Source organism: Brienomyrus brachyistius, chromosome 23 (genome assembly GCF_023856365.1).
Source record: "Brienomyrus brachyistius isolate T26 chromosome 23, BBRACH_0.4, whole genome shotgun sequence".
Lineage (NCBI taxonomy): Eukaryota > Metazoa > Chordata > Actinopteri > Osteoglossiformes > Mormyridae > Brienomyrus > Brienomyrus brachyistius.
This window is the reverse complement of record NC_064555.1, coordinates 15,469,421-15,495,533: the sequence shown is the minus strand read 5'-3', so window position 1 is coordinate 15,495,533 and position 26,113 is coordinate 15,469,421. Positions and strand designations below refer to the sequence as shown.

The window sequence follows — 26,113 nt, the reverse complement described above, 5'->3', positions numbered from 1 at the left end:
GAAAGCAGCCTTTTATTTCATTCATTTGAAAGACAAAAATGCTAAATACTGCAGATGTTTGGTGAAACGTGTTAAATAATCACCATCATCTCATGCAGTAAAGAACAGAACAAATATCTAGCACCATAAAATATTTCACTGCAAACTCAAATGACAGGCTTCTCTCGTATTTGACTACTAAACTGAACATAAAATACAATATAAATAAAACAATATAAACATTTTTAATGTTTTCTTCACCAGTGTAGTGGATTTAAGTAAAGAGCACTGATGCTGTTGCAAATGGCTTTGCATAGTTGTAGCGTTAGCCGCTGTGTACGGAATTATTTTCCTACAAATGCTTACAGATGGTTCGTGTTTTGTCTGTCACCCTTTCGCTGTTTATATTTTCCGCTGGGTACCCAAAATGCTACCACACAAAAGATTTAAAAGTGTCTGGGGCATCTACTATGGTCATTTCGTCAGACGCCCACATGCTTACATCAGCAGCTTTGCAGCGCGTTCGCAAGACCACTTTCCTCGTCATGTTATATCTTGTGACACAAGATCTCGTTACACCCCTACTGGGTGTACTGGTGTGCGAGCAGTGCCCTATGATGGGCTGGCGTTGTACCCGCAGTATCCCCCCCCACCCCACCTCATGTTACCCGGCAGACGGACAAGCAACAGCTTGCTGTGTGCGTTTAGGTGAAAGAACTTGCATGCCTTGCACTTTTTACATCTCAGCCGGGGTGCAGCCGGGTCTTTTCTCTGACACATGTGAAGCCGCAGGCTCAAAGGTACAACAGCAAAACCCAGGAGGTAAACCGACAGTCTCACAGTCATAAGTTCACTTCCTTCACCTGCCACGAAGCCTGCTGACCCAGTAACGCCTCTAGTAGCAGCACAACTCCCAGGGAATCAAAGGGGCGCTCTCAGGTGCACTGCCTGAGCTGTGCTGTTCTACACTATTACCGTCGGTCAGCTGTCACAGGGAGTATGAGATATGGCTCAGTTACCACAGCAGCGAAAGGAGCTGCGCATGCATCCGCATTAGCCCTCGCATGGAATGTGGGGTCCAGTCGCATGCCAGAGGGTTGTCCTTGGTCCTTGGTCTCTATGTCTTAGGGGTTCAAGAAGGAGTTTGCCGGGGATGCAGATGTATTTCAGCAGTTTCACTTAAACCTCAATCACTCCTGAATGGAGCTACCCTTCAAATCACAGTAGGAATCACGCTATGAATCACGCTACCAATCACACTATAGATCACAGGTGTGCACATCTGGAACCACAGCCTTCCAGCTGCATTTACTAATGAGTTTCACTCAAAATTATTTTGCTATTACGATTTTCAGGACGTACGTTACTTTATTTAATTTCTTTTTTGTTTTTCAGGAGGGAATAATCTTTTTTTGTATGCTTCACTACATTTATATAATGAATAAAAATGCTGAAGACTGCTTGAGATTATAGCCATCTGGTGTAAACAACTGCCCACATCTGCATGCAAACCGAGAAAACAGGCATGAGAAATCCATACTATGCTGTAAATGAACCAGCAGGAATGCTTGATATTATTATTATTATTATTATTATTATTATTATTGCATCTACTCCTCGTTTAGTGACCGAGATCTGTTTCAACAACCAGGTCGTTTAGTAAAACGGTCGCTAAGTGAAAATCACGGTATCCTTGATGTCACTGCAACTGTGCTTTGCACTGAAAACATTACTGGTTGCCACTGTCTCTGTTGGCAGACGTATGACATTTGGTCATAAATGAATGCATGGGTTGGAAAAAAATTAAATATATATATATATATATATATATATATATATATATATATATATATATATATATCTCACCGTCGAATGGTCGCTAACTGAGGTAGTGGCTAAAGTAGTGAGGAGTAGGTATATAATTACTGTTATCCACCCACAAAAGGAAGGGCTAATCACCTTCACAGCGGGGCATGGCGTTGTCCCACACGACGTTGCCGTCCTTCAGGATGCAGGAGATGGTCTGTGAGCCGTGAGTCTTGACGAAGCCCTCTTCGCAGGTGAAGGACATGGAGCTGCCCAGCTGCAGGCTGTCCCCGAAGCGCTTCCCATTCACTGGCACACCGGGGTCTGGGCACTCGTTGTGGCGGAAGGCTGTGGGTTGTGGGTGGAGTTTAAGGAAGGCTGCATCAGTGAGGAGACTCTTCCTCACTGCATGGGAGTGTTACTGAACATCCTGCATATGGTAGCAACCCGACCCCCAAAACCACGGCTCCTTGAACAAACTTTTCTGCAGCTGTTTATTATTTTTGGATCTAATTTGTTTCACTTAGGAAGACCAGATTGATTTATATGGCTCAGAAACTTCAGCATTTGATTCCCAGGTTTGGGCAGGCTGGCGCGGCTGTCGACAGCGGGTGTGGGGGCGATGCATCACCTGGAGATAGAGCCCCGCTCCTCCATAAACGTCAGCACCGCATGGGGGGGGGGGGGGGGGGGCATCTTAGCCTCTATGGTTCGACGCAGCAGTGACATGCTTGCGATGATTAATTCCCCCGCCAGTCCGTCGCACCCAAAGCAACCCCAAAGCTCATCCATCACCATCGTTCTATTTATTAAACCGGCAACCATCTTCTCAATGGAGTTTGTCATCTTCGTAATTAACATGGATGATAGGAGCAGACCACCCACGAGAGGCCGTCAGCGGATCACGTGGTGGGAGACGTCTGTGAGGACGTCAGCTCCGATTAACCATGCCTGTCCTTCATTATTTCTTTGTCTGTTTGCCTGTTTATTTGACAATTAATGTCATAATTTGCAGTACCTTCTTCTTACCCTTGAGAGAATCCCTGGAGAATCTGGACTCACTACCTGGTCCTGAAAGTTTAATGACATATTATGGGTTTGGGCATCTGCGAGTTGAACAAAATCTGACCTCATCCACATATTTTCCTTTCAAATTATAAAAGTTTTATTAACCACCATTTCAAAGTGGTGTGAGCTAGACTAATAAAATAAATATAAACAAGAAAGACATAAAAAATAACCTGCTAGACGAGGACACAGAAGGGCCAAGACCGCCACTGTGTAACAGAAAGTTCTAGGGGAGCTAAACAGCGTTGTACTGTAGGTGCTCTGTCAACATTAATTTTATCCGTTTAGCATACAGATGATATTTACTCTCTTTATATTTTATAACATGGTCATCGTGATCTATGGTCAGTATTGTTTGTACAATTTGACACTACAGACACTGATGCAATGTGCCAGACACTGAAATGACTCTGCGATGGATTCCGAACTGTGTCAAGAGCATGAAACTCAACTTAATGAACAAGGGCATTCAAGCTGGTATTGATTCAAAATAGAATGTTGCTTGGCTGCGTGGTTGCCATACATGTCAACCTAACTGCAGATGGGTGCCAACAAACCAAAAAGGCCAAAAGAAGGGAAAAAAAACTGTTCAGCTTGGTGAAATCAGTCTCCATAAACTTCCTGAATAATTTTCTGTCACGTTCACTCTGCATCATTTTGTTTTCATTTGGTTTGGCCACATGACAACCCCTGTGGTGAAAACATGGGCTAAGAACATCAGAGACCGGACACCAGGGGCTCACGTACTTGTGAAGGTGATGTTGAAGCCCCGGTCCGTGTTGGTGTGGTCCGTGAGGAACTCCAGTCGGGCCACGTGGGCACTAGTGGTGATTGGAGACGGCAGCACATCCCCGGAGAAGGTGCCCAGGATAGGCGACTCGGCCTTTCCACCGTCTTTGATGGACAGGAAGTCGAACTGCTTCTCCAAGCTGAGGTCGTTGAAGGCCAGGTTGATGCGGCTCTCGGGTTTGGCGATGATCAGCCAGACGCAGTGCATGCTGTTCCCGTACTCCTGGGGGTAGTTGGGCGACAGGAGCACGCCGGACGGGGTGGTGAAGTTGAAGAAGCAGGAGACTGAGCAGGGAGACACAGAGAATGCGAGTTATGGCACATCAAAGTGACCCGGCAACGCGGTGAGCACCGCAAGCCAAGGTAGGCTGTGAAGTAGGCATTAGACAAAGCTCTCTGAAGATTTAACACATAAATAGCAAAGGGTAACACAGAAAGCGGACCCTAAGCAGAGAACACAGACAAGGGTACGTAACATGTCAGGATGCCCAGCAGGAAGGCAGCATAGCAGAGTAACGCTGGACAATACAGAGAAGATTAGGGCATAGCGCCTAGTATAATGTTTCTGTGCCGTAAAGCAAAGGGAATATCTGCACCGTATGATTACCAGGTAAGGAGAGAACACTCAGACTGTCTGAGGCTCAAAAAGAACAGGATACTGTGAGTAAAGGATATAGTAAGATTACTTGAAATGTGTTCACAAATTGTTCCCTTCGTGTTCTGCCGGAGACAGGAAAGCTCTGAATGGCAATCAGAGGAAGAATTGACGCTCTGAGAAATGTTTTCAGACAACTATTAGCACCGGTGCTTTCAATTCTACAGCTACATCCTTATGAGTGGTGTCCATTTGAAACAGTTAAATACATTTTGTAGAGACACCTATTAACACAGTAAGGGGAGGGAGACAGACAGAGGCTACAAGCCTAACACGGTGTATACGACTGTCTCTGCCGATCTACATACCCCACCCGACTGGAAGAGTGCCATTTTGCACCTCATCACATGGAGCAGTAATATTTCACTACTTATTTTTCTTAGCTTTGTTTTGCTATTTTTTTCCTCTTTCTGCCATCTCGACTTTCCATCTTGCACCTGAGGCTATCCATAAATCACGTTTGCTTTTATTTTTTTTGTTCTTTGCTTTCTCTCCTTATTTTCTGCACATTGCCCTCGACTCCTGCAGTGGCTTTTCACATTCATCACTGATCGAACATGAAGAGAGACCCGGGAACACCAGGAATGCTGCGGATCACCTTCCCCACACCGCCCTGGTGGTGAGGCCGGGTCGGAAACGTTGGGCCACGTTGACGGCACCGAGGAAAACACGCGGAGAGGCGAGAAGGACACGGAGTGGGGCCAGCGACAGCTGGTGAGGCAGCGGGCGGCGTTCAGGGAGGGGGGTGATACTATGTTCATACAAGTCTGGGCGTTGAGCGGCGCTCAGCCCAAACTGCGGCCCCCCGTGTCTAAAGCGTTGCATCTCATGACTTTATTAGCCTCGGTTAGTGTGTGCGAGCGTATGTCTCTGCGTCTGTGGGGAGGGAGGCGAGCGCATGGCTGCGCGTGTGTAGGGGGCGGCAGGCAAGTGCGTTGCTGTGCCTCTGAGTATCTGTGCCTGTCAAGCTCAGCCGTCTGGCTGCGAGCCTCATTCTGTAAATACTGCAGCTCACTCTGTAAATACTGCGACTCACACTGTAAATACTGCAGCTCACTCTGTAAATACTGCAGCTCACTCTGTAAATACTGCAGCTTACACTGTACATACTGCAGCTCACTCTGTAAATACTGCGGCTCACACTGTAAATATTGCTCAGAGCTGCTCGCACCCGGGTCCTGTACAGTGTGTTCTTCTGCATCGCCAGTGCATTCTTTAATCTTAATTGTTCAAGCGTAGCTCAGCTAACTGCAGGTTAGTGCTGACGTCCTGATAACTCTGCAGGTAAAATACCATGTCGACAAATATGGTCACTGAAAATGGCTAGCTAGTTAACAGGCCTAGTTAACCAGAGATCACTGCAATGCAGTGCATTTTTCTCAATGTGTCTGAAGGCTGACCTTTGCTGCAATTCATCCAAGCCACAAAGCAGCTGTGTCCTCAGCCCTATCAGCGGTAGTATTGACTCATGCCTTAATTAGTTTTTTTTTTTTTTTTTTAATTAAGCAGTCTTTAGTTAAAGACCTCCTCATCCGATTCTGGCTAGTGCCGGTTAATAAAACTGACAATATGGACCCCGCTATAGACCTGAGGTTATTAGATGCTCACGGTGCCAGAAGGTATGGACTCTCGCTTGCCATGGGCTGAAACCTCCGGTCCCTTTATCTCATTACAGATAAAAGACAGAGAATAAAGCAGCAAAGCACTGACCAGGGCTAACACATCACTGTAAAATGAAAAAGGCCGCAGTTGTCATCACAAAGACGATAAAATCGAGGGGCAGCTCACTAAAGTAATAGGGCTCAACCAGTCTTCAGTGGCAGGATTTTGATCTGTTTTGTTCAGTTGTCACGGAAACAAACAAATACTGATCAAAAAAAAAAAAATCAAACAAACAAAAAGAAAAGGGTTCCTGTATCACAGATCACAGTGATTCCTTTGTCACAGAACGCATTTGGCTTCAGAGGGAGGAACGGGATGTAACTGAAACCAGGCACAGATGCAGGAGGGGAGTAATGTTGACGGGTGTGTATGGGGTCAGAGTGACAAGCTGCTTCTTCACCAGTCAATACGAGTGTTTAAGAATTGTGCTTACTGACAGGCTCCTGACACCCAAGGGGAATCAATATGCCTCTGTCTAATTTTAGACTGGGGAGACGTGTTAAATAACCCGACCCTCGGTAACTATTTTAACGCCGAAATCTCGCCCCAGTGCTGCTTTGTTATGCGTTCTCTACGGATCAAGGTATAGCCAGTTATATATGTGCAGTTTTGAAGTTTAGAATACTGCCATAAACTGAGCATTGATTCACATTCGAAGATGGAAGCAAGAATAAATGCGGTGACGAGAAATGGGGGATCAAGACGTAGAAAAGAGAAGCACCTCAGAAGCACTGACGACAGGAGACCATCGTGTAAGGACGTCCTGATATTGCCAAGTTCAATGTGTCGCTGGTTCGACAAGGGAGGGGCCTGCGTTTCACATTCGTCGTATGACATCACAGCATTGGGCCTTTTGTTTGTCATTTTTAAAGCCTCTAGTCATCTGCCCGGGGCTTGTGTGTTGCTCATTGGGCTACACCTCTGTACTTGTGATCACAGGGTTGCTGGTACAAGCCTTATTATTATTATTATTAATTATAGATGCACCCTTACATTACACACAGCCTTTGCAGGTAAATTTACTCTTATGTTTTGTCTGTGTTAATCCATGACATGTCCCTTAACCTTAGGCATACAGACCCTCCCTTGTTGACCCAGGGGCATATCAAATTCGGCAAACTCAGGATGTGCCATGAGAGCCTGAGGGAATGAAACACCAACCGAGGGGAAGACATACAGACAACAAACCAAAAAAGGCCCCAAAGGTGCCGCACAGAGAAATTACTGAAACAGTTTGCATGGGAAAAGTAGGATTATACAGAGAAGCATGCAGTGTACATAAAAACTATACTTCTGCTCCTTTGCTTGATGGCCTAATGAAGGGGTTGGGGAAGAGCAGGGAGGACCCACTCACACACGCAGCTGGGCTTCTTGGCCGACCACTGGTTGTTCTTCTGGCAGGTGATGTTTTTCTTCCCGACGAGCTCGAAGGCGGGGAGACACTCAAAGTGCAGGTGGTCCCCGTGCCGGAAACCCGAGCCGTCCCTCTTGCCATACGCAGGGATACCTGGGTCTCCGCAGCTACCCTGGTCAATTTCTGCAGGCAAGAGGAAGGGATGCACGGTGAAGGACGAGAAGAAACGAGAGAAACCAGTGATGGTTGGGAATAGACTGGTATGGGGGAAAGGAATGGGAAGAGCGAAAATGGATAGGGGTGAACTATGATGAAGATGAAGACTAATGGTGAAGACTGGATGGCAACGGCATGCAGTAGATGTGAATAGTCATGGATTAATAGAAATTGCCAGGGATAAATATGGATGTATAGCGTTGGTTTTGGATGGAGAGAGATGAGAACGGAGGGGGCTATAGGCATGGACAGCCACCAATCACTTCTTTAAGAACTCTAGTGATGTCATTAAAGGGTAATGAAAATACAGAGACTCATTGGTCATGTAGGCTGTCATATATGTGGCAGGACCAGAGAGGGCACATGCAGTGAACACGGCAAGCGGGTCAAGACAAAACAATCAAACTGCATGAGGTGCTCTACAGAACCAGAAGTCTATAAAAAACCACGACATCCAGCTCTCTGCAGACTGAAGCTGGGATGTGAAAAGTGCTTGAGGAGCCATCAGCTAGGGGTAAGGACAAAAGAAAACACATCCTGAGGCCTAAACGAAGATGATGAAAATGAGCGAAGACAATCAGCTACAGTGACACATGCTGAAGAACTCATGCAGCTTGCCCCAGTTCTGCTAACCACCTAAGGTTGCTTAATTCTCGCTGGACGTGGGCAGACTTGGCTTTGCTGCACCCCTGCATATGCTAACGCACAAATCGACCCGCTGACTAGTCTCGTGCCTTGTTTATGGCATAACGCTTTAACAGTTGCGAAGCACGTCCATAAAGTGGCCGTGTGGGCGCTTTCGGATCAAAGCGGCGAAGCACATCAAAGCTAGCGCCGCCGTAACGGGTGGCGTAATTACTGCTGCTAAAATGAACCATTAAGGCGAAGCAGATAATTGCAGAGTGCAGCATTGCCACCGTTTTGCACCAGAGCAGGTCAATTAACTGTGGAACCCCTAAGACTAGTTACAGTACAAAAACTCCAGCTGACATAAGTATAAAATATAAAAAAGAAAACTTATTTTCAAATAAAGTTATAAAAAATGCATATCTGAGGTTTTGTATATACATATATGCCAAATGTATACAACAGATGTACTGAAATACAAAAAGTGAATGCAATTTATATAAGCAGCTATGCAGAACGGGAGAACAAAAATCAAGAAGAATGACCAGTTTATTAATATCGCCTCAATTTTCTTCCTGTTATCTATCCTTCCATCAGTCCATGTCTCAAGATCTGTGGCCAAAAACGCATGATGAAATCTTGCCATTATATTTATTTGATTCCTGGAACATTCTTCAAAGCATCTGTGACAGCGTGGCAGCAGAGCATGAGGGATAGGAGGGGCAGAGAGGTCATACGCTGCGAACAGGAAGAACGCAGAGACCATGCCGCAAAGGGTACAGCTCCAACACAGGGAGAAGAATATTGCGAACACTGGAAAGAAAAGTGCTCAAGAAGCCATGGAGAAGGAGACGTAAGTATCCGGAACTCTGGGGGAAGGGTGCAGCCGTTTGCTATCCGATTTAGCTAGTCAGGCTTTTATTCTCGGAGTGCAGCTCCTAAATGGTACTTCAGCTTGGAAGCTCGTGAAATTAAATTCAGAGCATAGTCCATGCGAGTCTTTGCCTTCAGTGTGGCCTGCAGCTAGACAATCTAATATAACCAGGGCCAGTAGGCACATCACCGGTGGATCTGGGGTTTTCCACACATCATAAATCAGATTCCCAACTTCATTCCACTTTAATTGCATGAGGGAAGAGCTTTGCCCTCTTACAAAGGCTTAACGGTATAGTGTGAAGTTATATGTAACATGCACGATAGATAACAATGCCGATTAGCAACCAAAAGTCAGCATGCCGTGTCTATACAATGATGGAGACAGCAGACGCTATTTCAAGTTGATAGCCATTTTCTGCAATATGCCAAAAAATGTACTAGATCATAAGAATATCTGTAGATAAATTACAAGTACAACAGGCATTTGAAATTGCATTCTCGTTGCCTTATTGTGTGCAACACCGTTGTGTTTAGCAACAATTGCCTTAGGATTCTTGGAAAAACATTACAAATGCATTAAAAAAAATGCTACATTAACCTGCTATTTTAGTCCCACAGGGAATCATTATTTATTCATTGTTATTCGTCATATAATGTTACCATGGAGTGAGTCAAAGTAAATCATTGAGTATTACCATGTTGGCATCTGCTGTCATTGTCACGCTTGCCTCTAACCTTAAGAAACGGCAACAATCATCGTTTCGTTTAGACTTTCGTTCGGCGCTGCCACCCCACTGATATGCTTCAACAAATACGAATTGATTTCCAGATTTTTTTCTCTCCAAATTAATTTGTTTTTGTTCGGATCTTTCATTTACAGCATCCAAAACCCTAAGCATGTCAGGTCTTGTTTGCCCCCTGTGCTGGCAGGGTAAAATCAACTCAGCTAATCAACTGGAAAGGCGGGAGAAAATGCGTAAAACCCACAAAGGTCGGCATGGCGATTCTGTGCCAAGACTAGTCTGTGAGTCGCAGTGTTCAAGTTTAACGAGAAGAGGGGCCCATTTCCTGATCTCAGTGGGTCATTGCCAGCAGAATAAAAACACAAGTATCACTAATTGGATCAAGCTGCACATGACTCGCAATGCCCAAAAGGCTATGGAAGTAGCCCCACGGGACTAATAATAGTGAATGTTTGTCCGCTTATTCTCTCCCTTAGCTTTTCTCCTTTCCGTAATCCACTCAACCTCCTTTCCCTGATATACCTGTTAGCGTCATGTTTCTAAACCTACCCCAGACTGTCACTCTGCTTTGCATTTCAGGCTACCCTCTCCGGAAGCTGTAAGGTGTCCTTGGCCTCTGTGGGTTTCATTTCTAGGTGTGTTCATTCTGCAGGTCCTTGACAGTCTGTGCTAAGCTGCCACCCAAACTGACTGACAAGCTGCTGTAATTTGAAAAGGGGCCCGTTGACATGGCAACGAGACCGGCAAGGCCCCGGAACACGTGTGACTGTACAAATGCCTTTCCCCAGAACTGTTTAATACATTATTTCTTTTAAATTGCACTTCCTGTAGAGGGGGCCATCAGCTTGAGGAGCCAATGTGGGCAGATGTTCCACTACAAACACGGCCCAGCGGGGAAGCGTCACATACAGGCACACATGTCGCTGTGCTCTCCCTCATATCCATCATCCCCCCACTAAATATTCACATGACTTATTTATCCATCAGATACTTGTGTTCCTGTGGCATCATGCTGTCAATCTCTTAGGAAGTTTTCACTGAGTAGCTAAACTACGGCATCTGTGCTGAATTTTAACGAATAAATCGAGAAAAATGTGCACTGAGTTCAGCTACTTTTATGGAGAATATTAGTGCAAGATCAGTTCAGTAGCTTAACTTAAATGTAACATTATTAAAGAAGAATTATCATTTAAATAAATCACTATTTTATTGAAACTAATATTGGCCTGACTGCCGACAATTTAATGAATATGTTACTTCTTTTATTGTTATATAACCATGAATTCTGCTACTACTGCTGCTACTAAAACAAATAATTAATATGAATATTTTAGATTATACTGCATTATACTGCTGCAAATTTCTACAAAGGCTTAATCTCACTCATAGGCAGAGCCAATTCACAACACAATTAAGTTTCTGTGCATTTTAATTTGACTTCCAATATAAGTGAAATCAGAGAAGGAAGAATGGGCCAGATTGGGGGCGACCTTCCTGTATGTTGCAGGTTCTCACGTGCGGAGAGATGAGGGTCTTCCTGAAAAAAAAAAACCCTGGATAACAACATGTAAGAGCAAATGACTGAGAACCTTGTGAAAGCGGCCATTAGTAGCTATCCGTCTGAAGCGTGGCGGTGAGATACGCTGGGAATACGATTAAGGGCAACAGCGAAGTGGTCTTCAGGCCAAGATGAAATCTGACACGTCAATGCATTACAATCAGGATAAAATGCAACCCTGCAATATCAAGTTGCGTCACTGCTAGCAGCAAAGGTGGGCTCAGGGCTAGGCTGTTCGAAGCCTGCCAATTCCTGATAATTGGTTCATTAATGGGGCAACAGACTTGAACCGATGGCGAAGGCGGGTTTCAGCCTTCAGTCATTAGTGGAGTAAAATACTCCTGCGGCTTTTACCTGCCGCCAAGCCCTCCGGAACAGGACCTTACTGCAGCACTCTTTGGAATGACACCTGTAGATTAGCCAATGCACACAGGCCATTCCAGTCTGATTATACACCGAGTTCCTGTGCCATCGCATTATGGTTTAGTTAAGAGAACATAAGAAATTTACAAAAGTTACAAATGAGAGAAATCCATTTGGCCACGAAGAACGACAAGGTAATCTTACAGTTTCATTACTCATTTACCCCAAAAAATTTTGGCCTCATTTGAAATATCCTGTGCGCTCTTCCTGTTGAGGTTAACAAAATGACTGTGGCATCTTCTCAGTCAATTTTATATTGTTTAATTTTTATATTATTCTCTTAAGCTAAATACACAGCGCCCACCCATAAACAAGCCGTCCGGGAAGCAAAAATTTAATGATATACAGCTATAAAGAGTCACTGTCAATAACTTCATCCCCTTCGCTTCCACTTCAGCAGGTAGAAAATGACGTATAAATTGCCATGAAAGAAAAGTCTGGGAAGAAAAATCTAGTCTGGATATATCGCGCTGATGAGCAACTCTCACGCGTGACCCAGTCTGCCCGCTATATTTATTGAGCAACCTTTAAAAGAGGCCGAGGAAATGCTGCCGCTGGACTCCTGTTTTTTATGGCTGACCAGGAACATTAAAGACACAACTATCAATACCAAACAGAATGACCAATTAGATCGAATGAGCTGTTCATACAGTAAGTGACTTTAATAGCCCTGCATTATTGGTCATTGATGCTACTTTGTCTCGCAAAGTACACAGAAACTGCAGCATAAGATAACATAATAAAATATTTATATGGTTAGTTTTGCTTAAAGCATTTTCACTGTGATCTATCTCGATTATTTTTCTCACAGGCCTCCATTGCCTGTTACTTCTCTTGTGTATTTACAATGTATTTCATAAATCGGGCACACAGAAAAGCTGATCTTTAAGTCCAGTCACGTACCTTCGTAGGACACCTTAAATCCAAGTGAACCGCTGGAGTCATCGGTCTTGAAGTTAAGCCACATCTGGTGACTAGTGCTGACGACCAGATCCGGCGTGGAGGTCCCAGACAGCCTGTAAGAGAGCCAAGCCGGGCTGTTGGTTTAGCTCTCCACTAAACCAGGCTCAGAACCATTTTCTCTTACTGTCAACCTACTTTGGCCAGTGAAGCCTTTCAGGACAGAAAACGTGACTAAAGCTGTTGATGACAGCATGCCAAAGACAGGATGAGGACCAATCATCCATGGAAGGCACGCGCATAAAAATTGATCTTTTAAACTTTATGAACACAATACATTTTCAAACAATTATTAACTGCAGTCTGGAAGAAGGAAAAAAAGAAGAGAAAAGAAAAGAAAACATTTCTGAGCATCTGGTGTCTCCGACGCCATTACAGGCATCAATATTCAACACATCACAGTCAAGTGATCTTGTTTTAACATTGAAATGCACGGAAATTAAAAATTTGGTCCTGGGTATTTATTCCACGCACCGCTGCACAGGGAGGTCACAGAATGGGGAAAAAAAAGCAAGAGGAAGGGAGACAGAGGGAGAGAGAGGAAGAGTGGGGGGCACCAGCTGACACTCACACGTGGAAGACTGTCTTCTGGTCTCCGACGGACGCGCCGTCCCCCACTGTCAGCGTGTCGTAGCCTCGCTCCAGGTCGAAATCCTCGAATGTCAGCTTGATCACCTGCACCAGTGGGCAGTTTGTGTGACACCAGTAATGAAAGCTGCCACTGCTGACACCTGTGTGTGTCCATCTCCACCACCAATTAAAAACGCGCGCAAAGAAATATACCAAATTTAACACCAGTCTTAATGGTTAAATATGCAAGCTAGACTTGTATTTACATCTGTAGAAAATGATCTGAGGTAATCCCATCTAGAACTTGGCAGATTTAATGACGAGCAAAGATAATCATATACAATTAAGATGATCTACGTTATGCCATAACTTGGCAGGTAGGTGCTTTCCCTCTCAATCCATATAGTAAAAGATATTATGAATTTGGTATTTAGACTAATTCATCTTTATTCCAATGCTTAAGGTTTCATATACAGCATAAATATACTTTATTCAGGTCTGAATAAATAAATAATCCAATAAATGTTTTGTTCAATGAAATAACATACAAGTTTATAAAGCATGAGGAACAAAAAAAGATGTGCTGTCTAGTCTCCCATTTCAAATTGCCTGCCACATTTCCGCTCAGTTCTTGATGTTTTCGGAGTGCTTTGAGACTTCAGCCTAATGAAAAAGCTTATATAAATGCAAATTGCATTTTGTCCTATGGTAAACAAACTCTGTAATGAAAATTGCCAGGGATGGGGGAAACGCCATTCCAGGTCGGATCGCAAGTTAAACGCCGCGTCCCTTTCGTGAGGTACGAGCGACGATCTTTTAGGCTCGGCTGCTTTTGCTCGAAGGCATCAGTCGCGTTTGTCCTCGTTTGGTAAGGTCTGCAGGTTTGAGATGGGCAGGTTCAATGGAGGGGAAAAGGACTGAGTGAAATGCAAAATCAAAATTACAGGTTTCCTCCACCCCCTCCCCCCCAGGAGTGGTGAGAAATAAATTATTTTATTGCATTACAAGAAATATTACATGAATGGATTCAAACTTATTGCCCCCTCTTTCTTAAAATTCAGGACCCAAATGACCTTTACATCCCCTATAGGTCACCGCAACCCTCTGGATGCCACGTATCTTTCTTGTGTATTTCAGTTCATAACTCTCTGAAATCTTATTGTAGAAACATAAAAAAAGGGGGGGGGGTGTGTGGCCAGGTGTGAATGACTCATTCATACGAATGAAAGTTGCTACATATTCAATGAAAGGAACCCAGAAATAGTGACATGAGTTAGGTTTTTCTTACTTATTTGTTCAACTGAATGTTGCAACTACACCATTTAGTCATCTTCATGTAGCCAAGACTTTGGTGATCAGATATCTGGGATCAAAACAAACGTCCACCATTGCTTACTCTGTACTTTTATAATGTTTCTGCAAGTGATCCAAACTACATTTTGCAATGTCTGTACTTTGATGTCAAATTACAAACTATTAAGATTAAGATTAGTTTAATGCCAAAACAAATGTACAGGTATAAGAAATAATTTATTTGCCATGAATTGAGTTTATGATATTGAATGAAATGTGTGACCATGCCCCAGTCAGTGAAAGTGTGTTCCCTACCCTAGACCCCAGAGGGTTAACACTGAAGCAGCCAAGATATTCCGTACATGAGGATGGTATAATACAATGTCACAACCTTTGACAGAGTTGCGAGTTCCTGTTGTGAGGGAACTCCTGATGTTACCCTGGTTATTACAAATGATTTAAGTGTTTCACTTTGGATTCCTTAAGAATAACCTAGCTGGGTGCTATTCTACACCTCTAATTTATGCCATGTGAAATGTACCGGAGAAAGCAATATCTGTACCTTGGAGTAGAAGGTCATTTCAAACCACATCAAGCCATGTTACAAGAGCAGGCTGCTATCGTTCACTTTCTCTGTGGGTCTTCCCACAAGCCGTGGTGCATTACAGTTTAATCACATGGCCCTTCATAAAAAAAGCCATTATCGTACATAATGCATAATTCCTTGACGGCATCATAAATGCGCATTAATACATTTGACAACAAAACAATGCGCCAAAATGTATGGCATTCATCCAAAAAGCAAGGGATTCCCTTCATCTTCCATGCTTGCGATTGAAACAATGAACTCTTTCCTTTGCTACTCCATATAATCCATGTACTGTAGACTACAAAGAACCGTGACTAAAAGTTAATATCATCAAGGTGCATAGAACGTCCCACACATCGCCTTTCATACTCAGAGCCTTTAGCATAAGAGCTGCAGCTGGGGCCACTCTTTCCAAATAATCAGGATCTTGTGAACTGTACAGATAGCTGAAGCCACTGGTTGGTCTGGCCGTGGGATGTGAAGTTTGTTCTGAAGCTCCCATTGTGACAGACATGTTACACAGGTCATTGCGGTATCTTCCATCTGTGCTGATTTCATTGAAAGGTCATCTGTACCCCGAAGGCCCTGGTTCATTACATCTTTGCATGAGGTTACACAGCACTGAATTAGCCAGCTTAAAGTAGAGATGTTATGCTGAGAACTGAGTTACAACTCTACTGGGGTCCACAAGAAGTTTGCTTTGCCTTTGGATGAGACCAGCTACTATTTCAAAAATATATAACAGTCCCTCTCATGATCAGTCAGATGTTCCAGACTCATCTCTTTGTGATGATAAATTAATTCTATTCTGATCAGTCATTATCACATTTCATTCATTCATGAAAGACATAGATGGATAAAATTACTCATGAAAGACACAGGAAATGAATTTCTGTCCACCAATCACGGCACAAGTAATGGACAGCACCTATGGGAGGGGTGAGTAGGAAACAGTAAAGTAAATAAAAGCGAATGAACCACACTTGGGATCAGAGTGAATGTAAAATAATAAAAAAGACAAAACAAAAAAATGAAGAAGCTACAAGAATGGCTTTCATTTGGGACCCAAGATGAAACAGGACAGCACAACAAACAGCAAATGGAGTTAGTATGCCAAAGGTATTTGGAAAATGTAGGCCCTCCATCAATGCAAGTAAAGAACACTTGGGATTTTAGGGAGACATGCTATATCAGATGTGCACTTTCAGGCAATTTAATGAGCCTTAACTTACATTGAAAGTAGTTGTTACAGAACACTATAAAAGAGGCTGATGGAGACCTGCTCATACCTGAAATTTCAATGAATCTTAATAGTCTGAGGTCTATATTGCAATTATTATTGCAATTACAATGAATTGCAATAACAGTTAATTAACAACAATTCATTTAGGTCAGCTGTACTCCTCATGGAATATAATGTCTTTTTGAATGAATTAAGTGCCCGACCGAGAGGGGGATCTTTCAGTCCTATAGGACACTGGGGTCGCTTTAATCTCAGCCCTAAAGTTGACAGCTGATGTCGGCCTCCCTTCCCCTGACCACAGACTCTCATCCCAGGGACTGCCACCGCGCTCACACAAAGGCCGTAAGGAGAACACATCACAGCGTTGCATCTCTCCAGAAGGGTCTGCTAGCCCAGTGATGCTCAATCCTCATTAGTTTAGCGCCGCCTGCCAACCCGACCGTCCGTTTCACCCGTGACTCAGTGCAGGTCGTTGACGAAGGTGTCCCCTCCCTGCCCTCTCCGCCCCCGCCCACCCGATGCTGGGCCTCTGTGATAAGGGTACAGATTTGTAACATCATTTGTTCAAGCATGGAGATTGAAATTTGGCAAGCAAGGCCCATGGCGGCCTTGAACCGGCCTGCAAAGTCATTACTTTTTGCTGGGAGAGGCCGTGTCACCCCCATGATACCATGATATCCTTTCAGTCCTCTTCAGAAAGACAAATATACACAGTTTTAGGGGGGCTGTAGAAGAGGGTAGAACTTTCTTCAGATATTCCTCCTTCTCTGATGCAAAAACATCAGTAAATTTGATCTTTAATTCTGTTTTTTTTTTTTTTTTTTTTTTTTTGCACATCGCTTTGGTGCTGAATCAATTACTTTAGCCCAGACATGCTAATCTATTCATAACTCTATTCAAGTGCTACCTGCAGACAGTTCAATTTTATGGACAGACGATCCATTAGCGGTTCACATGACAGGGAAGTGTCATCATGTCGTGTACATTTCTGAAGGCTGTGGGACCAAGGACCCCCACCCCGCCCAGCCTTCCACCCAGCGGTCACCTTGTTGGGGTCAGCGGCAGTGATCACCCAGGTACAGTTGGCATTGTTGTCATATTGGACGGGAAAGTTGGGGGAGGTGATGAGGCCGCTTGGCCCACGGAGCTGCCCACCACACATGGGTGCTGGAAAACAAGATAGGAAAGCAAGTTCACTTCATAGGTAATTCAGTTAGAAAGGCACATAACGTGTAACCCAATACATAACTGATATAAGGATACCATCGGGCGACAACATCGGAAGGAGGCTTTTTCGTGACTAATTCCTTTGTGCTGTCATACACCAAACATGTGTCTATGATCAGAAGGTTGCTCTTTCCATGCACGTCCTCAGCAAAACAGCCCTTTCTCTGTTGAGCCCTTGCTCAAACAATTAACTGTCCAGAATGCTCCTGGGGCGCCAGAGAAAGAGCTGATCCTACGATAAGACCTGTATGTATGTGTGCATTTCTCAAATGAGAGAAAGGTGGCATTGTGTAGATTGCAAATAATTTTTTTTTCCAGGTTCAGGTTAAAACATTTCATGTTTTAAACTTAAAGCAGGTTGTTTTTTTTTTTTTTTTAAATTATGAGTTAACAAGACTGTACTGAAGTTTTGTGCAACCAGTAAGAAATTGTTGGCACACCAGAGCACTTTTAGGAATAAGCATGTGAATAAGGAACTATGGCCAGGACTCAAACATTTATCCAATCAATAGGTGTCTGTCCATTTGCCACAACCTGTAGAAGCCATGTCTTACTTGAGAACCTTGGCACTCATGTGAAGGCTACCCCATGTTTTGGCACGGTTTGTGGCTCAGGGGTTACAATATGATGTCTGTAGTCGGAAGGTAGCAGGTTCAAATCCCTGGGTTGGCAGAGTGATGTCACTGTTGGTGCCCTGATTGAGTCCCTTAACCCCCAACTGCTCCAGGGACTGTGTCATTTTGGATAAAAGTGCATGTTACAAACAAAATGTAAAAGCACAAAATGGTTCCTCTTTCTTCCCTTGACTTTGTGGAAAAAGTCGACTCCATGACTTTTCAAGGGCAGACATTTCTTTTCATCTCTTTCAGCGACTTCCAGGATCACAGAAAATGTCGCCTGATATTAGAGCAGCCGCTCAGTAATGAGCTGTTTAACGAACGGCGTTGACGTGTAGAGTAAATGAGAGTATCTGAAGGTCGGGACCCAGGGTCCAGCATTTAATGAGTTACATCTAATTTATTCCTGGGAGGTAGTAAGAAATCCATCCCACTCTCCGCCATGCAAAGGTGGTGCACATACAGGCAAAAAAAGCAAACTAAGCTCAACCTTACAGGACTACAAAATTAACCTGACCGAAAACCATATTAGTGAAATATTTACCGTTAATATTAATGCTTCAAATTCCTAATTTACAGAACAATTATACGCACTGAAATGAAACAGCAGCTCCTATAAAAACCAGTCTATACAACGGGTCTCTGAAAACCGGTCATCCAGTAATTAATACAGACTGCAGAAAGTGACTGGAAAGTTCAACATCTGCTAACTCCTTTCCACTGTTATATACCAAGGAAGTAACGTTTCACCTGAGAAAAGGTATTTGATGAAAATTTAACCTGTTTAAATACATCCGATCAACACAACTCAACAAATGTCAAACTTATCCCAGTGAACAAAGCCACTGCAAGATGGCGTCAGAATAAGTCCACAAATGTCTGGCGAAATGAAAACAGCGAGAGGCGCATTCCTTCAACACTGTGGTCCAGAGTAATCAAATCACCCATCTCCATTCCGGGGAGATGCCAGGTCTGGGGTTAATCTCCTGTAGACTCAATTGGATCAGTCCGGGACCTAATTCTTGGATGCGCCTCTGAAAACTGTTTTTTTTTTATTTTCTTAAGCACGTTATAGCAAACAGAGATTTGAAAATAGCAGCTATGCTAGATGGATTTGGGGGCACGCAGGGGCCTGTGGGACCTCGCACTCCGCAATCCTTTGCAGAGTCCTGCCCATATTTCTCAGCATAGATTCAATATGATTTTCACATTGTGGCTAAATCAATCATGTACACTGTCTGACCAGAGCTAAATAATTTCTATGAGTTGCCAATGTGCCCAGTCATAACCAAGGATGAACTCAAGCAAGAAAAAATGTGCAACATCAGTGTGATGAAGGACTGGTGTTGAAACGTTGGTGCTGAACCCATGGTGGAGCTGAAATAAAAAGCAAGCAAAGCAATGGAGTTCGGAACCAATCTTCATGATTTTTATTGCACTGCGTTATCTACGGACGGATGGTTCATTCATCTGAGTAGATGTATTAGGTCTTCTTCTGACACAGTATTTACAGTAATTAAAATTAACACTAGATGCCGACACTTAAGTTGTTTGCAAACATTTACAAATTCATGCTTGGACTGCCGTAGATATCTGATAAGCCCAGTTGTTTTATTTACTTCAGCGTAGGGCTGCAAAAAATGATCATTTTGAAAATTGAATAAGCATGTGATCAGGCTATCAGATAATTGATTAGTTGGGCCAAATAAATTCAGCTTCACCTTTAACAGCAAACAACACCAAAGCAAGTGGAGTGATTTTACATATAACTAACACTGCTATGCAAAAAATGTAAACATGTCTACATGGTCTGCACTCAGATTGGCTCTCCTCTTAAAAGCTATATTGCCTGATGCAGAGAAAAGTCACTCAGATGGTGGCCGGTAAGTTTAAGTAGGACACTGATAGCCTAGTCAATATGGGCTACCTAGCCTGGACTTCCACCAATGTCAGGGATTTTCTTCCTTGCTGAGAGATTTCTCTGATGTTCTGGTATTACTGCATGTCGAGCCTCCACAGACGAACCCGTCTCTGCCGTATTTACCTTGCTAAAGATTATACTTAACACACCAATGCTAACATTGCTACGTTGTGATGTCATAATATGCAATTTGTGCAACAAACGAAATGCAACCCAATCAATGATAAAATTGATTGTCAGCTATTTTCATTACTGATTATTACCGACATTATTGTTGAGCTGTTGCAGCCATGCTGCATAAGCCACAGTGTCGTGTTGTGGGCTTGTCATCGCTGACATTCCATGACAATAAGTGATGGCAGCAAAAGCTTTGTGCCTGGTAAAAGCAGCCCTGGGTTCTCTGCAGGAACACTCTGCTGCTGTAACTCCGGCCCGCGATTGCTTCCCTTTCATCCCTGGTTTTTGCTGATGGATACTCATTAATGGACAGTTCCGTTCCTGGTAAAAGCAGCCCGGGTTTCTCTGCAGGAACACTCTGCTGCTGTAACTCCGGCCCGCGATTGCTTCCCTTTCATCCCTGGTTTTTGCTGATGGATACTCATTAATGGACAGTTCCGTTCCTGGTAAAAGCAGCCCTGGGTTCTCCGCAGGAACACTCTGCTGCTGTAACTCCGGTCTGCAATTGCTTCCCTTTCATCCCTGGTTTTTGCTGATGGATACTCATTAATGGACAGTTCCGTTCCTGGTAAAAGCAGCCCTGGGTTCTCTGCAGGAACACTCTGCTGCTGTAACTCCGGCCCGCGATTGCTTCCCTTTCATCCCTGGTTTTTGCTGATGGATACTCATTAATGGACAGTTCCGTTCCTGGTAAAAGCAGCCCTGGGTTCTCTGCAGGAACACTCTGCTGCTGTAACTCCGGTCTGCAATTGCTTCCCTTTCATTCCTGGTTTCCGCTAATGGATACTCATTAATGGACAGTTCAATTCGAGCGAAGGAGAAGTGCACAGGGAGGGTATGCGGCACTGTTGTTCTGGCTATGTTCAGGTTTGTGTATTTTGCCTCGTTCGTTCATATGCTTTTTGTTTTGTTAAATCAATAAAGCATGAAAAATAATCTGGCCCTGCCTCGCTTGCCAGAGGAAGATGATTGAGGAGGATTAAAAAACGACCCCATGCCAAAAGTCAACACTCCTCAAATAAATTACTATTATTCTACAGGGCACAATACAGGCTAGGAGTTGGTCAGGGCGGGAAATGTGTGACTTAAATCCAGATGAAGGCTCCTGCAGACCTTCAGCAGTCTCCCTCCCAATGTGCCCAAACAGATGCCAAGTCTTTCTAATTCACCAAGCTGCAGAGAACCAGTGACTGCAGCCAGTCTGAGAAATGCTGAACTTGGCATTGAGTCACTGAGTGTCCTGTAGGTTTAATTCATGAAGTGAAGGGGCACCAGCCACGCAACACAGATGATCCTCCCACAGAGTCCCCCCATCTCACGAAGCATGGTCAGGGAGGCCCGATAAACAAAGCTGATTACTGATGAGGGTTAGCCATTACCCCCAGTGGAAATCAGGAAGACCCTCCCCCTAACTCTCCACCATTATTTGCAGTGAGCTGCAGCTTTCCACCGCCTAATTCCAGGTCACAAATTGCCCAATTTGCATAATCATCATGGCAGCCTGTTGAAAAGCAGTGAGCTAAATAAATGAACAATGAAGACAAAATGGACATTTTCAAGGTGTGCCGTTTGTGGAGCTATCATCGGAGCCGTACAATATGTGTCTATTGTCCCATGGGGGATTAAAACGGGAACTGCTGGCTATAAATAGATTTTATGGAAGGCAAATGGACCCATAGACAGTGTGTTGTGTGGCCCCTCACCACTCCCTAACCCCAGCACTGGGGTGCTAGATCATCTGGTCTACATCCCAGAGCATGGTGTCAATTATTCTTTCTTCTTCACTCAGCATTTTTTCATGCGGTGTCATGTGTTTTGCTCTTACAGTTTTACAAAGTCCAAATACACACGAGGGTGGGGCCAAAGGAAGCCAGCACATAGGGGCAGGGCCAGAGAAGGAGAACAGCATATAAGGGCGGGGCCAGAGAAGGAGGACAGCACATAAGGGTGGGGCCAGAGAAGGAGGACAGCATATAAGGGCGGGGCCAGAGAAGGAGGACAGCACATAATGGCAGGGCCAGAGAAGGAGGACAGCACATAAGGGTGGGGCCAAAGGAGAAGGACAACACATAAGGGCGGGGCCAGAGGAGGAGGAGGACAGCACATAAGGCCGGGGCCAGAGAAGGAGGACATCATATAAGGGCGGGACGAGAGGAGGAGGATAGCATATAAGGGTGGGGCCAGAGGAGGAGGACAGCACATAAGGGCAGGGCCAGAGGAGGAGGAGGACAGCACATAGAGGCAGGGCCAGAGAAGGAGGCCATCATATAAGGGCAGGGCCAGATGAAGAGGACAGCACATAAGGGCAGGGCCAGAGAAGGAGGCCATCATATAAGGGCAGGGCCAGAGGAGGAGGAGGACAGCACATAGAGGCGGGGCCAGAGAAGGAGGCCATCATATAAGGGCAGGGCCAGATGAAGAGGACAGCACATAAGGGCAGGGCCAGAGGAGGAAGACAGCACTTACAGATCGGGCCAGAGGAGAAGGACAGCACATAAGGACAGGGCCAGAGAAGGAAGACAGCACATAAGGACGGGGCCAGAGGAGGACAGCTGAACAAAAAGCACAGTAAATATGAGGAAGGAGAAACACAGAGGAGGGGGGACTGGCCGTGAGCAAGCACCTCTGCAGATGGGTCGATCGTCACTCCAGCCCACATAGCTGTCTGTCACTCGCAGGCAGGTGATGCTCTTGGAACCCTGCAGCTCATAACCTTCATCGCAAGAGAAGTGCACCGTCGAACCCCTCCTGTAGGAGGAGACAGACAGGATTACACACTTCTCATTCTCATTCAATGCAGTCTTTTTGTGGTGGCAATAAATGCAGCAGATTCACCCAGCCATTGACAGGCATCGGTATGTGGCTGTGTAGGTGTGTCTATAATAGATACACACACCCACACACACGCACCAATGTGCACATAACTGTAGCAAAGGACATCTCAGCCTAGAAGTGAATTCCAATTCTAGCACAAGAATGCATGTACAGCTAGCAAGGGGGCCTTGGTGCAAGAAAATCAACGGCAGGGCTGAATCAAAGAATTTTAAGGTTGGGAGGGGGGGGCATAAAAGGGACAATAATAAATACAGAGGGGGCAAACCAATTATTAGCCAATGATATGTTTTTGATTCATGGGTGACAGGGAAGGAGGCACTCTGGGGGCCAATCAGCTTTGAGGTAGGGACAGTGCCCCTGTGACCCTGTTGCTGACCTATAATAAGCCATCTGCATCACTGAGGGTGGTGCTGGAAAGTAAGAAAGCGAAGAAAAAAACGCAGAGAGCATGTCCTGGTTGGGGCAGCAGAGCTGTTGTCTGTGACCCTGATCGGGACGAGGCAGAGACTATTAGGTGACCCCTGCCAACACACACGCTTACTCTCACTACCATCTGAAGCCAGAAGTTCCACGTCCCCAATTAGACACCCCAGCCAGGCAAACACACATCCAGACCCCTGCCCCCTGGGCTGACCTTTAACAACACAGAGTCAGAATTTACTCTTGATCCCCAAATCCCCCTGGAGGGCATGGAATTAAGGAGAGCACCCTCCCTGAAGTCCTCACCTGAAATCGGAGCCTTTCCTCTTCCCTCGCTCTGGGATTCCCGGGTCTGGGCACATGTTGTGTCCCTGAGCGACACCCATCTGAGACACTTAAAGGAATAGAAACAGTCCGTTAAAAAGAGACAATGAGGGACACGGACAGCAACTTGGTTCCCTTCGGGGGGGTGGCGTGTGGCTCAGTGGTTTGAGACTCTGTACCCATGATCGGAAGGAGACTGGTTCAAATCCCCGGGCCAGCAGACTAGTGCTGCCACTGGACCAGAGAGCGAGGCCGTTACCCGGCAGCTCCTGGGGCGCTGCACACTGGCTCACCTAGTGCTGTGAACCCCGCCCCCCAGCCCCCGAGTCTCCTCCCAAGAGTGCCTCATGGAAAGCAAGATGGGGTACGCAAAAAGAGAATTTTGGCACTTCTACTTTGCCCATTAGTGTCCTGTACAGACTTTACACGGGACATCTGCTCAATGCTTGAACATGGGTTGGGGGTGTCCCCCTCAGTTTGTGAAAAAGGGGAACTTAGAACTTAAAAAGTGGGCACTTTTAATTGTCTGGGCAAAAGGGACCGATGCTCAGGCGCCCCCAGGCCCCATCCTCTGCACGTTCCTGTGGTCCATAACATGATTAGAAAAAACACAATCCTGAAGCTGGCAATAAAAAAAGGACACAGGAAAACAAGGAAGTAAAAAAAAAATACTGTCAGGCACAGTAACGGATGCAAAGCAATTACAGTAAACAGATCAGTCTGCATAGTAAATAGTGCATTAAATGGATCATGATGCTCAGATCCTGGGCCGTGACCCCCATGCTGATTTACCAAATCCTCGGCAAGAGGGCCATGCAGGGAGAGACAAGAAACTGCTTCCGAGTCAACTCGACTACCCCAGCGGAGGCCAGCGTGGCCCAGAAGGTCAGCAGAACCGGCGCCTGGGTAAAGGTGTAGTGGTGCCAAAGACTCAAAGTTGCCTGGAAACCCGATCTGACACATGTTGATTCTCACGGGCTACTTGTATATATCTGCTCATGAATATTAACAAGACGGGAAAGGGCATTTCTGTCAGCGGATGCTGGGGCTGGGGGGCTGCGGGGTAGGGAGGCTTACACAGCTTCATTTCTAACGGGCTCGCCGGATACTCACTGTGAGATGGTGACATTTTCTTACAATGATGTGAGGGTAATAGAAATGTAAATAACAAAGCTGCTTTAGATGAATAATGGAACTTTCCGCAAATATGATTCCGTGTGCCACCGCAGAAGGAGCCTGGAATGCAATTAACGCTTCACTCCTCGCCGCACATTTACCTGCAATTACATCCTAGCGCCTTGTCTGCAGCGCATGCGCTCCATGACTGCCAAACTGCGGGGCTGCCGGGCCCTCCTGTTTAGCTGATGCCGAAAAGGAGCCCGATTAACATTCTGTTTACGCTGCCGTCTGAAGGTGCCACATGTTTAACACTTTGATTCATGCTCCGAGGACACGCTTTAAGTAAGCCGGCACAAAGGAAATGGGATCGATACAGAGTAAATCTCAGCACAGTCGCCGGGAATGCTAACGTGAGTCCCGCCTGGCTCCGACCTGGTGTGTGCCAACAATTTACACACAGACATCTTCTGGTGGGTGTCTCTGCTCTCAGCACAGTGGCAGAAAAGCCAACCCCCGCCTCACCCTGCTCCGCCCCGATGACTTACAAACGGATATCTTCTGGTGGGTGTCTTTGCTCTCAGCAGTGGCCGGAATGCCGACGCCCCTTTCACCTCGCCCCCCCTCCACCCCAGTGACTTACACACGGATATTTTGTGGTGGTTGTCTTTGCTTGGCAGCATCTTCACACCTCGGGACTTCAGCTCTGTCATCTTCTTTACTGTAAACAACATAAAAATGTGTAAGTCATTGGTCCCTTGGGGACAGAATGACTGCTTTCTCATGCATACGTCGCTTTTGGATAAAAATGTCTGTAAAATAAATATAAATATAAGAAAAAACAAACAAACAGATGAATAAACAAACAAATACATGGATGAACAAACAAACAAGCTTAAATAAATAAAGCTAACTGAGTTGACAGTGTTGGGATGATTAAAGTGGTGAATTAGTACCATTAGTGTATTAATAATATTCTATGATGCTATATCTGGCAGGACAAGAGTAAAGTAAATGGATGGATGGATGGATGTTACGTGTGTGTGTGTGTGTGTGTATACAATA

General features: G+C 45.0%; 1 protein-coding gene across 2 annotated transcripts in view; it reads right to left on the bottom strand.

Annotated features, from left to right (window-relative positions):
• Positions 1–26,113, bottom strand: part of csmd2 (CUB and Sushi multiple domains 2) — a 249,101-nt gene that overhangs the window by 98,779 nt on the left and 124,209 nt on the right. For both annotated transcript variants that reach the window (XM_048993996.1, XM_048993997.1), the window contains 9 exons: positions 25,692–25,769; positions 23,915–24,002; positions 22,977–23,101; positions 17,457–17,578; positions 13,288–13,391; positions 12,660–12,772; positions 7,314–7,496; positions 3,601–3,927; positions 1,939–2,133 (listed from right to left, as the gene is read on the bottom strand). In XM_048993996.1, the coding sequence (XP_048849953.1) occupies positions 1,939–2,133; positions 3,601–3,927; positions 7,314–7,496; positions 12,660–12,772; positions 13,288–13,391; positions 17,457–17,578; positions 22,977–23,101; positions 23,915–24,002; positions 25,692–25,769 (1,335 nt within the window). The remainder of the gene's footprint in view (positions 1–1,938; positions 2,134–3,600; positions 3,928–7,313; positions 7,497–12,659; positions 12,773–13,287; positions 13,392–17,456; positions 17,579–22,976; positions 23,102–23,914; positions 24,003–25,691; positions 25,770–26,113) is intronic.